The sequence below is a fragment of the Schistocerca cancellata genome, chromosome 2 (genome assembly GCF_023864275.1).
Source record: "Schistocerca cancellata isolate TAMUIC-IGC-003103 chromosome 2, iqSchCanc2.1, whole genome shotgun sequence".
Lineage (NCBI taxonomy): Eukaryota > Metazoa > Arthropoda > Insecta > Orthoptera > Acrididae > Schistocerca > Schistocerca cancellata.
The window spans coordinates 667,766,441-667,779,902 of record NC_064627.1 but is presented as its reverse complement, the minus strand read 5'-3'; the positions used below and the strand labels follow the sequence as shown (position 1 = coordinate 667,779,902).

The following is a 13,462-nucleotide window of genomic DNA, read 5'->3' as shown; positions in this document are numbered from 1 at the left end:
CTTAGAGGATTTTGTGGATAGTGAGGTGTTGAACATGGGGGCACGTTTCTGCCATTCACCTCCATTTCCTTACATTTAGTGGGTTTCTCATCTGTCTTCGAATTTTCGGTTTGTCTCATTAATGAATCTGCTAAAAGTAGTATATGCGGCAGGTTTCACACAACAGGAGCTGAGATCGTGGAGGGAGTATAGGGTGGGGTGGATAAATTTATTTGATAGGAATGTGAGTGGATACGATACGGCATTTGATAAGGCCTGCTGTAAGAAGAAACAGCATGGGGGATAAGAGTTTTGGAAGGTTAATGGATGGCTTCCGATGTGGATATCTATTGATTTCCGGCGTGTTTTGCACTTGGTGAGGAAAGTGTCTTCAATAAGCTTTCGACAGGCATTAAAAGTTCACGATTTTTGAAGGAGGATATCTTCTTTTAAAAATTATTGTAAGAGGTAGTGTATGGATATTCTGACAATAGAGTAACCACTTTATCGGTCTATTGTGATAGGCAATACTTCATATAAAAATCTGGACAAAAGCAAACAAACGATTCTTGAGCAAGAAACTTCATATTAATGATAAAGAGGGAACAGTAGATTAAAGGTAAAGCAATGACAGCCCTCGGTCACAAAATTTCAATCTTTTGACCAGGTTTCAACACTTCTATGAGTGCCTTCATCAGAAATTAAATATTCAAATTGGCCTATAACATAAATACGAAATTATGGGAAAATGTTTATATAAAAGTTTAAGTGCTGACTAACAGTACAAAGAAAGAAACAGTATTTACATGTCACGTATAAGATAAATATCATGCGAGAAAACAAATCACAAAATACACTCCTGGAAATTGAAATAAGAACACCGTGAATTCATTGTCCCAGGAAGGGGAAACTTTATTGACACATTCCTGGGGTCAGATACATCACATGATCACACTGACAGAACCACAGGCACATTGACACAGGCAACAGAGCATGCACAATGTCGGCACTAGTACAGTGTATATCCACCTTTCGCAGCAATGCAGGCTGCTATTCTCCCATGGAGACGATCGTAGAGATGCTGGATGTAGTCCTGTGGAACGGCTTGCCATGCCATTTCCACCTGGCGCCTCAGTTGGATCAGCGTTCGTGCTGGACGTGCAGACCGCGTGAGACGACGCTTCATCCAGTCCCAAACATGCTCAATGGGGGACAGATCCGGAGATCTTGCTGGCCAGGGTAGTTGACTTACACCTTCTAGAGCACGTTGGGTGGCACGGGATACATGCGGACGTGCATTGTCCTGTTGGAACAGCAAGTTCCCTTGCCGGTCTAGGAATGGTAGAACGATGGGTTCGATGACGGTTTGGATGTACCGTGCACTATTCAGTGTCCCCTCGACGATCACCAGTGGTGTACGGCCAGTGTAGGAGATCGCTCCCCACACCATGATGCCGGGTGTTGGCCCTGTGTGCCTCGGTCGTATGCAGTCCTGATTGTGGCGCTCACCTGCACGGCGCCAAACACGCATACGACCATCATTGGCACCAAGGCAGAAGCGACTCTCATTGCTGAAGACGACACGTCTCCATTCGTCCCTCCATTCACGCCTGTCGCGACACCACTGGAGGCGGGCTGCACGATGTTGGGGCGTGAGCGGAAGACGGCCTAACGGTGTGCGGGACCGTAGCCCAGCTTCATGGAGACGGTTGCGAATGGTCCTCGGCGATACCCCAGGAGCAACAGTGTCCCTAATTTGCTGGGAAGTGGCGGTGCGGTCCCCTACGGCACTGCGTAGGATCCTACGGTCTTGGCGTGCATCCGTGCGTCGCTGCGGTCCGGTCGCAGGTCGACGGGCACGTGCACCTTCCGCCGACCACTGGCGACAACATCGATGTACTGTGGAGACCTCACGCCCCACGTGTTGAGCAATTCGGCGGTACGTCCACCCGGCCTCCCGCATGCCCACTATACGCCCTCGCTCAAAGTCCGTCAACTGCACATACGGTTCACGTCCACGCTGTCGCGGCATGCTACCAGTGTTAAAGACTGCGATGGAGGTCCGTATGCCAAGGCAAACTGGCTGACACTGACGGCGGCGGTGCACAAATGCTGCGCAGCTAGCGCCATTCGACGGCCAACACCGTGGTTCCTGGTGTGTCCGCTGTGCCGTGCGTGTGATCATTGCTTGTTCAGCCCTCTCGCAGTGTCCGGAGCAAGTATGGTGGGTCTGACACACCGGTGTCAATGTGTTCTTTTTTCCATTTCCAGGAGTGTATTTTAAAAAGAATACATGGAACGTTAGCCACTATGGACTGCTCATACATATGAAACCACAGGTAGCAACTGCGGGCAGGTGAACATTACACCAAGAGTGCCATCTAGTAGCCGCAAGTACAATCTGGCTAATTACCATTCAAATAAAGACAGACGAATATTATAATAATCAACAATATTCAGTACATGACATATTTTGTTTGACAGCGGCAGATAAGGTAACATTTTGTCTACATCAGAGCTTAGAAGTACAGTTTAAAGGACATAAACACTATTGTAGAAAATACAAAGAGGGCTGAATGACACAGCCTGTAAAAAAACGATATATCATGAAATGCACCAAATGTAAACCATTTAATAAACGAAAAATTATGAGTTAACTTAGATGGAAAAAACATTTCGGTAAACCCGAAATCAAATATCAAGTAACGGCTTTATACCGTTAAAGAAGTTTTTATTACGCAACTGCAGATGCTCATTGAGAATGAGACTATCATTTCGAGAAAGATGTTTAAAAATTTGTAAGTCTTCGAGAATATCTAATCTACGCCCTTTGTTCGCGGCGTGCAAAATGTTGATATCGTGAATAGGTTTAGGTGCGTGACCTATAATCAGAAGGTGGTCGGTAAAAGACGAATTTTGGGTGCTAATGTCATTTTTTTAAGATGTTCTTCATATCTGGTTGTAAAGGCACGTCCTGTTTGTCCTATGTTGTAAGAAGAGCAGGTGTCGCAGAAAATCTTATAGACGCCAGAGTTTTCCAAACGGGAACGAGGCGATTTTAAATTATGAATTAAGGTTTTTTTCAAATTATTTTTGGTAGAAAAGGCAATGTTACAGTTGTATTTATTACGAATAAGGCGTTGAATCTGATAGGAGATGGGCCTCAAGAAAGGAATAGAAAGATACTATTCTGGGTTAGCTTCTATGATAGAGGTGCTGAGCGTAGTAACTCTTTTAACAGTTTTCTTTTTAAGGATGTCATCCACTATGCCAGGTTCATACTCTTTATTAACTGCTATCGTTTTGCGTAAATTAATGTCTTCATTGAATTTTTCTTTCCAGAGTGGAATAGAAATAGCTCTGTGAATAGCAGAGTCAGAAAAGGCGTTTTTATGAGATTGTGGATGCATGGAAGAAGCAGGCACGAGCTGATCAGTGTATGCGATTTAATTTTGTTCTACTGTAAGTATCAAGTCAAGAAAGTTTAATTGGCGGGCCTCGTTTTCGAGTTCGTTGGTGAAAGATATTTTCTCATGAGTTTCCTTAAAGAGGTTGAAAATACGGTCAATGCCATCAGCAGGTCCTTGTAGATGACTAAAATATCATCAACGTATCTGAAATAGGAGAGAATGCCTAGTGCTGTAGCTGAAAAACAGTTGAAAAACTTTTCTTCTAGAGAGTTAATGAAGATATCAGCAAGAATACCAGTTAACGGATTTCCCATAGCGAGAGCGTCGAACAGCTGGTACAATTGTTCATTAAATTCAAAATAGTTGTATTTGACTACGAATGTGATGTGATTCATGAAATCAGTGATTTTTTTCATCTGAGAGATCTTTTTTGAAACGACATAAATTTTTTTCTACGATTGTAAGCGTTTCTTGCACGGAAACGTTAGTATAAAGATTTTTGATGTCTAATGAAAACAACTTGGTATCTGAACTGCATTCTAAATCTTTTATTTTGTGGACTAAGACGTAACTATTGGGGATGGAATGTTTGCTCTCGAAAAAGAATGAATTTTTCAGAGTTTCATGCAGAAATTTGGCTACATCATGGTACGCGCTATTTATACTATTAGAAATCGGAAGAACCCGTGGTGTAGGGGTAGTGTCTTTGATTCATAATCAAAACGTCTTCGGTCCCGGGTTCGATACCCGCCACTGCCTAAATATTGATAAATAATCAGCACTGGTGGCCGAAGACTTCCGGCATAAGAAGTCAGCCTCATTCTGCCAACGGCCTTGTCAAAGAGGGCGGAGGAGCGGATAGAGGTTCAGGGCACTCTCTTGTCCTAGGGGTGGGAAATTCCCCCTAAAGGCGGAAGAATCAGCAATGATCAACGACATGAGGATGCAGAAGGCAATGGAAACTGTTGTGACTTGGCAAGACAGCCAAGCCACTATGCGAGGAAGCCGAAATGCACGCGTTTAAGCTCACGTAGGCTGGCGTGAGGTCTGGAACAGTTAAGGGAATTTATAGTAGCAAAGAACGTAGCTGATGGAATACTTAACTTTAATTCATAATTGGTGAACATCGGTCTGACGGTACATGCATCACAAGATAAATAGTAAATGATAATGGCGCCTTGCTAGGTCGTAGCAAATGACGTAGCTGAAGGCTATGCTAACTATCGTCTCGGCAAATGAGAGCGTAATTTGTCAGTGAACCATCTCTGGCAAAGTCGGCTGTACAACTGGGGCGAGTGCTAGGAAGTGTCTCTAGACCTGCCGTGTGGCGGCGCTCGGTCTGCAATCACTGATAGTGGCGACACGCGGGTCCGACGTATACTAGCGGACCGCGGCCGATTTAAAGGCTACCACCTAGCAAGTGTGGTGTCTGGCGGTGACACCACAGAAACCACTGCATTAAAGACGCGTAACGTGTATCCACAGGACATGTGGCCTGTAATTGAAGAAGTGTCATGATGATCTCTCCATTGGCAAAAGATTCCGGAATAGTCCCCCATTCGGATCTCCGGGAGGGGACTGCCAAGGAGGAGGTTACCATGAGAGAAAGATTGAATAATCAACGAAAGGATAACGTTCTACGAGTTGGGGCATGTAATGTCAGAAGCTTGAACGTGGTAGGGAAACTAGAAAATCTGAAAAGGGAAATGCAAAGGCTCAATCTAGATATAGTAGGGGTCAGTGAAGTGAAGTGGAAGGAAGACAAGGATTTCTGATCAGATGAGTATCGGGTAATATCAACAGCAGCAGAAAATGGTATAACAGGTGTAGGATTCGTTATGAATAGGAAGGTAGGGCAGAGGGTGTGTTACTGCGAACAGTTCAGTGACCGGGTTGTTCTAATCAGAATCGACAGCAGACCAACACCGACAACGATAGTTCAGGTATACATGCCGACGTCGCAAGCTGAAGATGAACAGATAGAGAAAGTGTATGAGGGTAATGCAGTATGTAAAGGGGGACGAAAATCTAATAGCCATGGGCGACTGGAATGCAGTTGTAGGGGAAGGAGTAGAAGAAAAGGTTACAGGAGAATATGGGCTTGGGACAAGGAATGAAAGAGGAGAAAGACTAATTGAGTTATGTACCAAGTTTCAGCTAGTAATAGCGAATACCCTGTTCAAGAATCACAAGAGGAGGAGTTATACTTGGAAAAGGCCGGGAGATACGGGAAGATTTCAATTAGATTACATCATGGTCAGACAGAGATTCCGAAATCAGATACTGGATTGTAAGGCGTACCCAGGAGCAGATGTAGACTCAGATCACAATATGTTAGTGATGAAGAGTAGGCTGAAGTTCAAGACATTAGTCAGGAAGAATCAATACGCAAAGAAGTGGGATACGGAAGTACTAAGGAATGACGAGATACGTTTGAAGTTCTATAACGCTACAGATACAGCAATAAGGAATAGCGCAGTAGGCAGTACAGTTGAAGAGGAATGGACATCTCTAAAAAGGGCCATCACAGAAGTTGGGAAGGAAAACATAGGTACAAAGAAGGTAGCTGCGAAGAAACCATAGGTAACAGAAGAAATACTTCAGTTGATTGATGAAAGGAGGAAGTACAAACAAGTTCCGGGAAAATAAGGAATACAGAAATACAAGTCGCTGAGGAATGAAATAAATAGGAAGCGCAGGGAAGCTAAGACGAAATGGCTGCAGGAAAAATGTGAAGACATCGAAAAAGATATGATTGTCGGAAGGACAGACTCAGCATACAGGAAAGTCAATCAACCTTTGGTGACATTAAAAGCAATGGTGGTAACATTAAGAGTGCAACGGGAATTCCACTGTTAAATGCAGAAGAGAGAGCAGATAGGTGGAAAGAATACATTGAAAGCCTCTATGAGGGTAAAGATTTGTCTGATGTGATAGAAGAAGAAACAGGAGTCGATTTAGAAGAGATAGGGGATCCAGTACTAGAATCGGAATTTAAAAGAGCTTTGGAGGACTTACGGTCAAATAAGGCAGAAGGGATAGATAACATTCCATCAGAATTTCTAAAATGATTGGGGGAAGTGGCAACAAAACGACTATTCACGTTGGTGTGTAGAATATATGAGTCTGGCGAAATACCATCTGACTTTCGGAAAAGCATCATCCACACAATTCCGAAGACGGCAAGAGCTGACAAGTGCGAGAATTATCGCACAATCAGCTTAAGAGCTCATGCATCGAAGCTGCTTACAAGAATAATATACAGAAGAATGGAAAAGAAAATTGAGAATGCGCTAGGTGACGATCAGTTTGGCTTTAGGAAAAGTAAAGGGACGAGAGAGGCAATTCTGCCGTTGCGGCTAATAATGGAAGCAAGGCTAAAGAAAAATCAAGACACTTTCATAGGATTTGTCGACCTGGAAAAAGCGTTCGACAATATAAAATGGTGCAAGCTGTTCGAGATTCTGAAAAAAGTAGGGGTAAGCTATAGGGAGAGACGGGTCATATACAATATGTACAACAACCAAGAGGGAATAATAAGAGTGAACGATCAAGAACGAAGTGCTCGTATTAAGAAGGGTGTAAGACAAGGCTGTAGCCTTTCGCCCCTACTCTTCAATCTGTACATCGAGGAAGCAATGATGGAAATAAAAGAAAGGTTCAGGAGTGGAATTAAAATACAAGGTGAAAGGATATCAATGATACGATTCGCTGATGACATTGCTATCCCGAGTGAAAGTGAAGAAGAATTAAATGATCTGATGAACGGAATGAACAGTCTAATGAGTACACAGTATGGTTTGAGAGTAAATCGGAGAAAGACGAAGGTAATGAGAAGTAGTAGAAATGAGAACAGCGAGAAACTTAACATCTGGATTCATGGTCACGAAGTCAATGAAGTTAAGGAATTCTGCTACCTAGGCAGTAAAATAACCAATGACGGACGGAGCAAGGAGGACATCAAAAGCAGACTCACTATGGCAAAAAAAGGCATTTCTGGCCAAGAGAAGTCTACTAATGTCAAATACCGGCCTTAATTTGAGGAAGAAATTTCTGAGGATGTACGTCTGGAGTACAGCATTGTATGGTAGTGAAACATGGACTGTGGGAAAACCGTAATAGAAGAGAATCGAAGCATTTGAGATGTGGTGCTATAGACGAATGTTGAAAATTAGGTGGACTAATAAGGTAAGGAATGAGGAGGTTCTACGCAGAATCGGAGAGGAAAGGAATATGTGGAAAACACTGATAAGGAGAAGGGACAGGATGATAGGACATCTGCTAAGACATGAGGGAATGACTTCCATGGTACTAGAGGGAGCTGTAGAGGGCAAAAACTGTAGAGGAAGACAGAGATTAGAATACGTCAAGCAAATAACTGAGGACGTAGGTTGCAAGTGCTACTCTGAGATGAAGAGGTTAGCACAGGAAAGGAATTCGTCGCGGGCCGCATCAAACCAGTCAGTAGACTGATGACCAAAAAAAAAAAGAAATCGGACGTATCGGATGGTTAGGTTTGTGAATTTTAAATTGATACCGTAGTTTTAGGGGATGAGGGTTCGTGTTAATAAGCATTTTCTTCTGAAAAGGTTTGTTTAGAAATTTTGAGCTATTGATGGCTGACCTGACCTATTTTTTGTAATTCTGGAACTGGATCCTCATACAGTTCCGAAATATTATTTTCGTTAAAAAAATCTAAGGTTTTAGAAATATATTCAGAATTGTAGGCAATAACTAAAGAGCAACCTTTGTCAGACTTAGTTATTAAAGCATCAACTTCTTTAAGTTTATTATTAATGGATTTCACCAATTTTATATCGTTACGCATAACATTATGAAGAGAGGCTGTGTTTTTACTGAGAATGAGAACAATTTTCATCAAGATATACCTGTTCAAAAAATTTAAACGTTATGTGTCCTTCCTGAGAAAGAAGCAATCAGTTGAAAGAACTAGATGCAGCACTACAGCACATGACGATGACCGGTCTGTCGTTAGAGAATAAGAAACAATGGCGAAAAAGTCAGAAGGAAACAATATCCTCCTCACTGTAGATCAATCAGGTATATGCACGATACACTTAGTACTGTCGCACTCTAAAGGCAGCCTGCAGTGCATACAAAAATACTATTCAATATCTACCAAAGTGTGTGAACACTTCCTCTTAAAGACCTTAGGAATGGCTGTTTGTAACTTAAATCCTTTAAAATTGTGTTACTGAGCGGCACTTAGTGTAATTCCTAGTTGATTCAGTACGTAGTTGTTTCACACTGATATTTACAGAGAATGGCATTGAGAAAGAAATCCCCATCATCGAAGTCACAGCACACGTAGAAGCCACATTAATGCTGAAATATGACCCAGACGCAATCTCTGTCTTACAATGCAACGACGCTACATTGTGATTCAGTTGGTCAATATAGAGCCTATCCCTCTTCCTTATTTTCTCTCTCTCTCTCTCTCTTTCTCTCTCTCCCTCCCTCCCTCCCCTCCTTCCCTCTATCTCGCTCATCCCTTCCCAATACTTGTTCGCTCTATATTTCAACCTATTCTCTGCTCTTAGCGTCTCCCCAGATTTCACTTTACTGCTCTTCTTCCTCTATTTCTCTCCTATCACCCTTACTTCCAGCTTCTCTCTCTCTCTCTCTCTCTCTCTCTCTCTCCCTTTCTCCAAACTGCAACCAGGTCTACACTGAAGCGCCAAAGAAACTGGTATAGGCATGCGTATTCAAATACACAGACACGTAAACGGAGATAATCCGGCGGTGCGGTCGGCAACGCCTATATAAAACAAGTGTGTGGCGCAGTTGTTAGTTCGTTTACTGCTGCTACAATGGCAGGTTATCAAGAGCGATGGGACACAGCATCTACGAGGTAGCGATGAAGAGGGGATTTACCCATAAGGCTATTTCACGAGTGTACCGTGAATAGCAGGAAACCGGTAAAACATCAAATCTCCGACATTGCTGCGGTAAGAAAAATATCGTGCAAGAACGAGACCAATGGCGACTGAAGAGAATCGTTCAGCGTGACAGAAGGGCAACCCTTCCGCAAATTGCTGCAGATTACAATGATGGGTCATTAACAAGTATCAGCATGCGAATCATTCAACGAAACATCATCGAAATGGGCTTTCGGAACCGAAGGCCCACTCGTGTACCCCTGATGACCGCACGCCATAAAGCTTTACGCCTCGCCTGGACCCCTCAACACCGACACTGGACCGTTGATGACTGGAAACACGTTGCTGTTCGGACGAATCTCGTTTCAAATTGTCTCGAGCGGATGGACGTGTACGGATATGGAGACAACCTCATGAATCCAAGGACCGTGCATGTCAGCAGGGGACTCTTCAAGCTGGTGGAGACTCTGTAATGGTGTGGGGAGTGTGCAGTTGGAGTGATATTAGACCTCTGAATCGTCTAGATACGACTCTGACATGTGACTCGTACGTAAACATCCTGTCTGATCACCTGCATCTATTCATTCTGTTGTGCATTCCGACGGACTTGGGCAATTCCAGCAGGGCATCGCGACACCTGACACATCCAGAATAGCTACAGAGTGGCTCCAGGAATACTCTTCTGAGTTTAAACACTTCTGCTGGCTACAAAACTCCCCAGACATGAACATTATTGAGCATATCTGGGATGCCTTACAACGTGCTGTTAAGAAGAGATCTCCACTCCTCGTACTCTTACGGATTTAACGACAGCCCTGCAGGATGCATGGTGTCAGTTCCCTTCAGCACTACTTCAGACATTAGTCGAGTCAATGTCACGTCGTGTTGCGCCACTTCTGCGTGCTCTTTGGCGCCCTACACGATATTAGGCAAGTGTACCAGTTTCTTTGGCTCTTCAGTGTGTTACAATACATAAATAAACCTCGAAGTGTCACATGTATGCACTAGTAGGGTTGCTGGATGTCGCAGAACAACACAGAAACACAAAAAAAGGATTTTTCACTGTGTGTATTTATTTAATCAGTAATACAAGTGTGTTTCAAGAGTGCTGTGGAGAAGCGGTTTTCACACAGTGTTGCCGGCTCTCTGGTAGACGAGCGTGTGCATCGAGTGGGCGGGCAGCGACAGCGACGCCTCTCCCAGCTGGGGGTCCGACACCACCACGGAGCGCCGCGTCCCCTGCCTGGCAACACACAAACAACGGGGTCAGCACACAGCCTACCTCGCAAACAGAGGTACCAATGGGCACTGATCTCTAGAGTACCCGGAAACAGCACTCTGAGCACAGAACTGAAGTGTGCCTGTATAGACCGCCATATTGCAGTTGACAAAAAAATTTTCGGTCGGCCTGCACATAGGAAGAGGTATCAAAAAACAACTGTATTAATTATTTAGTGGCCGGCCAGAGTGGCCGAGCGGTTCTAGGCGCTACAGTCTGGAACCGCGTGACCGCTACGGTCGCACGTTCGAATCCTGCCTCGGGCATGGATGTTTGTGATGTCCTTAGGTTAGTTAGGTTTAAGTAGTTCTAAGGTCTAGGTCTGTTTCTAATATCGTGTTATAATTTAATGTATTGACTCGTTCCATGACCATGGAGACTTCTCCTTAATTTGGTCCCTTGATCAATAAATAAATAAAATAAATAAATAGAAATTAAGTCCCATAGTGCTCAGAGCCATTTGAAACATTTTTGAATTATTTAGTGGAAAACACTGTTCACCTTCATTCAAATTCCATTACAAAGTAATTTCTCTTGGACACTATACGACGATTCCAGTGTTCAAGCCAATGTTCAAAATACTCCCTGAAGCCCCTCTGTGATAGTCGGTTGAATACACCCGAAATCTAATTGTTTAAATCTCGATCACTCTGAAAATAAAAATTCTGAAGCTCTTTTTTCACTGCAGGAAATAGGTGGAAGTCACATGGTGCTAGGTCAGGTGAATAAGGTGGTATCACCTCAATGCCTAATTTGTCGACTGTTTCTTGAGTCTTGATCGCGTCACGAGCTGGTGCATTATTCTGATAAAGGATCCATCCTCCTTAATGGCCCCTCAACAATAGTAATTGGCATTAACAGTACGTTGTTCATTCACCACGTGATCGTACACAATGCGTTGCTTATCGAAGAAGACAAGGTGCATGGTTTTTCCTGTACTTAGTTGAACTTTGGCCTTTTTGGATCATGGACTTTCAAGTTTCTATTGGGATGATGATGGTGATGATTATGTTTGGTTTATGGGACGCTCAAATCCGAGGTCATCAGCGCCCATACAAAGTCCCAATGTTTACACAGTCCAATTTTTTTATGCAGTCCAATCCAGCGAATGTGACGAATTATGATGATGATGATGAAATGATGTTTCCATTGTGAACTGTCCTGTTTCGTCTCTGGGTCATAATTACGAAATCAGCATTCGTTGCATATGATGACATAGTCCAAAAAGTCTGGTTCTTGCTGAGGGCTTCCCTTCCTTTGTTGACACGCCATCACATGGTGCGCCTTGTGTTCGTCACTGATCACACAAGGCACCCACTTTGCTGCAAATTTTCTGTACCCCACAACATTTCATACAATGTCTTTTGCTGTTCCATAGGATACATTCTAATCTCTGCAATCTTTGTTAACGATAAACGACGGTCTTTCCGCAACATGACATCAAAATGTGTTGACATTGGTTTCAGTCTTCGAAGTTGATAGCCTTCTGGGGCGTGAAGCATCGGCACGGTCATTTTCATCCTCCTGAAATCGTATATGCCACTCAAAACTTGTGTTTTCCTTACGGCTTGCTCTTTATAGGCTTGCTGCAACATTTCCAATGTTCGTGATGGAGTTTTGTCAAGAAGAACACAAAATCAAACTGACGCATGCTGCTGCAACTTGAGATCCATGTTGCGTAGAGTAAACACGCCTGTACACTTCCCACCAACTGTGCATCATCTGGAAACAGATGCATAGGGTAACACCTCACGCCAGGTTAGACCTCTCCCGTCCTGCCAACATCAATCTCAAATGCAGGTGCAATAAAAAGCAAAAAAATAAACCCGGTTTTTTTACACTCCATTGTAAGTAAAAATTGTTCACCTCTGACTACGAACCTCTTTTCATTGATTGTGACACGGTCAGGATAAGGGAAATGTCACAAACGACAGGATTGCAATACTTTGCCGGCCGGTCTGGCCGAGCGGTTCTAGGCGCTTCAGTGTGGAACCGCGCAACCGCTACGGTCGCAGGTTCGTATACTGCCTCGGGCATGGATGTGTGTGATGTCCTTAGGTTAGTTAGGTTTAAGTAGTTCTAAGTTCTAGGGGACTGATGATCTCAGATGTTAAGTCCCATAGTGCTCAGAGCCACTTGAACCATTTTGAAAAAGGAAAAATCACCAGTAGCTTATATTTTATCATCTTGCAAGAGGTTTTGAACATGATGAACGTCACCACGTACTAGGTTTCACGATTGCTCACAGCCAATTAAACAGCCCGCTGAACTGATGCAGTAGCAGCAGTATCACAGCTGTGTACTGCTGTCCGCCCCCGGTGCTGAATGGTCAGAGTGACGGATTGTCAATCCTCTGGGCCCGGGTTCCATTCCCGGTTGGGTCGGGGAATTTTCTCCGCCCAGGGACTGGGTGTTGTGTTGTCCTCCTCATCATCCTATCATCCCCATCGACTGCAGGTTGCCGAAGTGGCGTCAAATTGAAAGGCCGGCACCCGGCGAACGGTCTGCCTCACGGTGGGCCCTAGCCATACGATTAAATAAACTGCTAATCCAGATAACTCATTTATTTGTCTTATCACCATGGACGAGCACTCCTGAAAATACCTTCGTCTGTGACGAAAAACACTCACTATCGATGACAACGTGCTGAGATCTATTCCTTAAGAAGTCTTAGAGTCACTCACCTATATGGAGACTTATACTGTATGTTCGTACTTTCGTAAACAGTCTGCAGTGGGGTACCGTGTCAAATGCTCTTCGGAAATCTAGAAATATGTTATCTGCCTGTTGCCCTTCATCCATAGTTCGCAGTACATCATAGGAGAGAAGTGCAACCTGAGTTTCACACGAGAGATGCTTTCTAAAACTGTCCTGATTTGTGGTATCGGTCTCAA

General features: G+C 43.7%; 1 protein-coding gene across 3 annotated transcripts in view; it reads right to left on the bottom strand.

The window, feature by feature from the left end:
* Nucleotides 1–13,462, bottom strand: part of LOC126162380 (lysosomal acid glucosylceramidase-like) — a 518,384-nt gene that overhangs the window by 376,497 nt on the left and 128,425 nt on the right. Inside the window, exon 10 of one of the 3 annotated variants that reach the window (XM_049918848.1) lies at nucleotides 10,343–10,532. The exons of the other annotated variants lie outside the window; for them this stretch is intronic. Within the exon in view, the coding sequence (XP_049774805.1) occupies nucleotides 10,415–10,532 (118 nt within the window). The 3' untranslated portion in view covers nucleotides 10,343–10,414. Of the gene's footprint in view, nucleotides 1–10,342; nucleotides 10,533–13,462 lie in introns of those variants that run through there. 3 annotated transcript variants of the gene reach the window in all.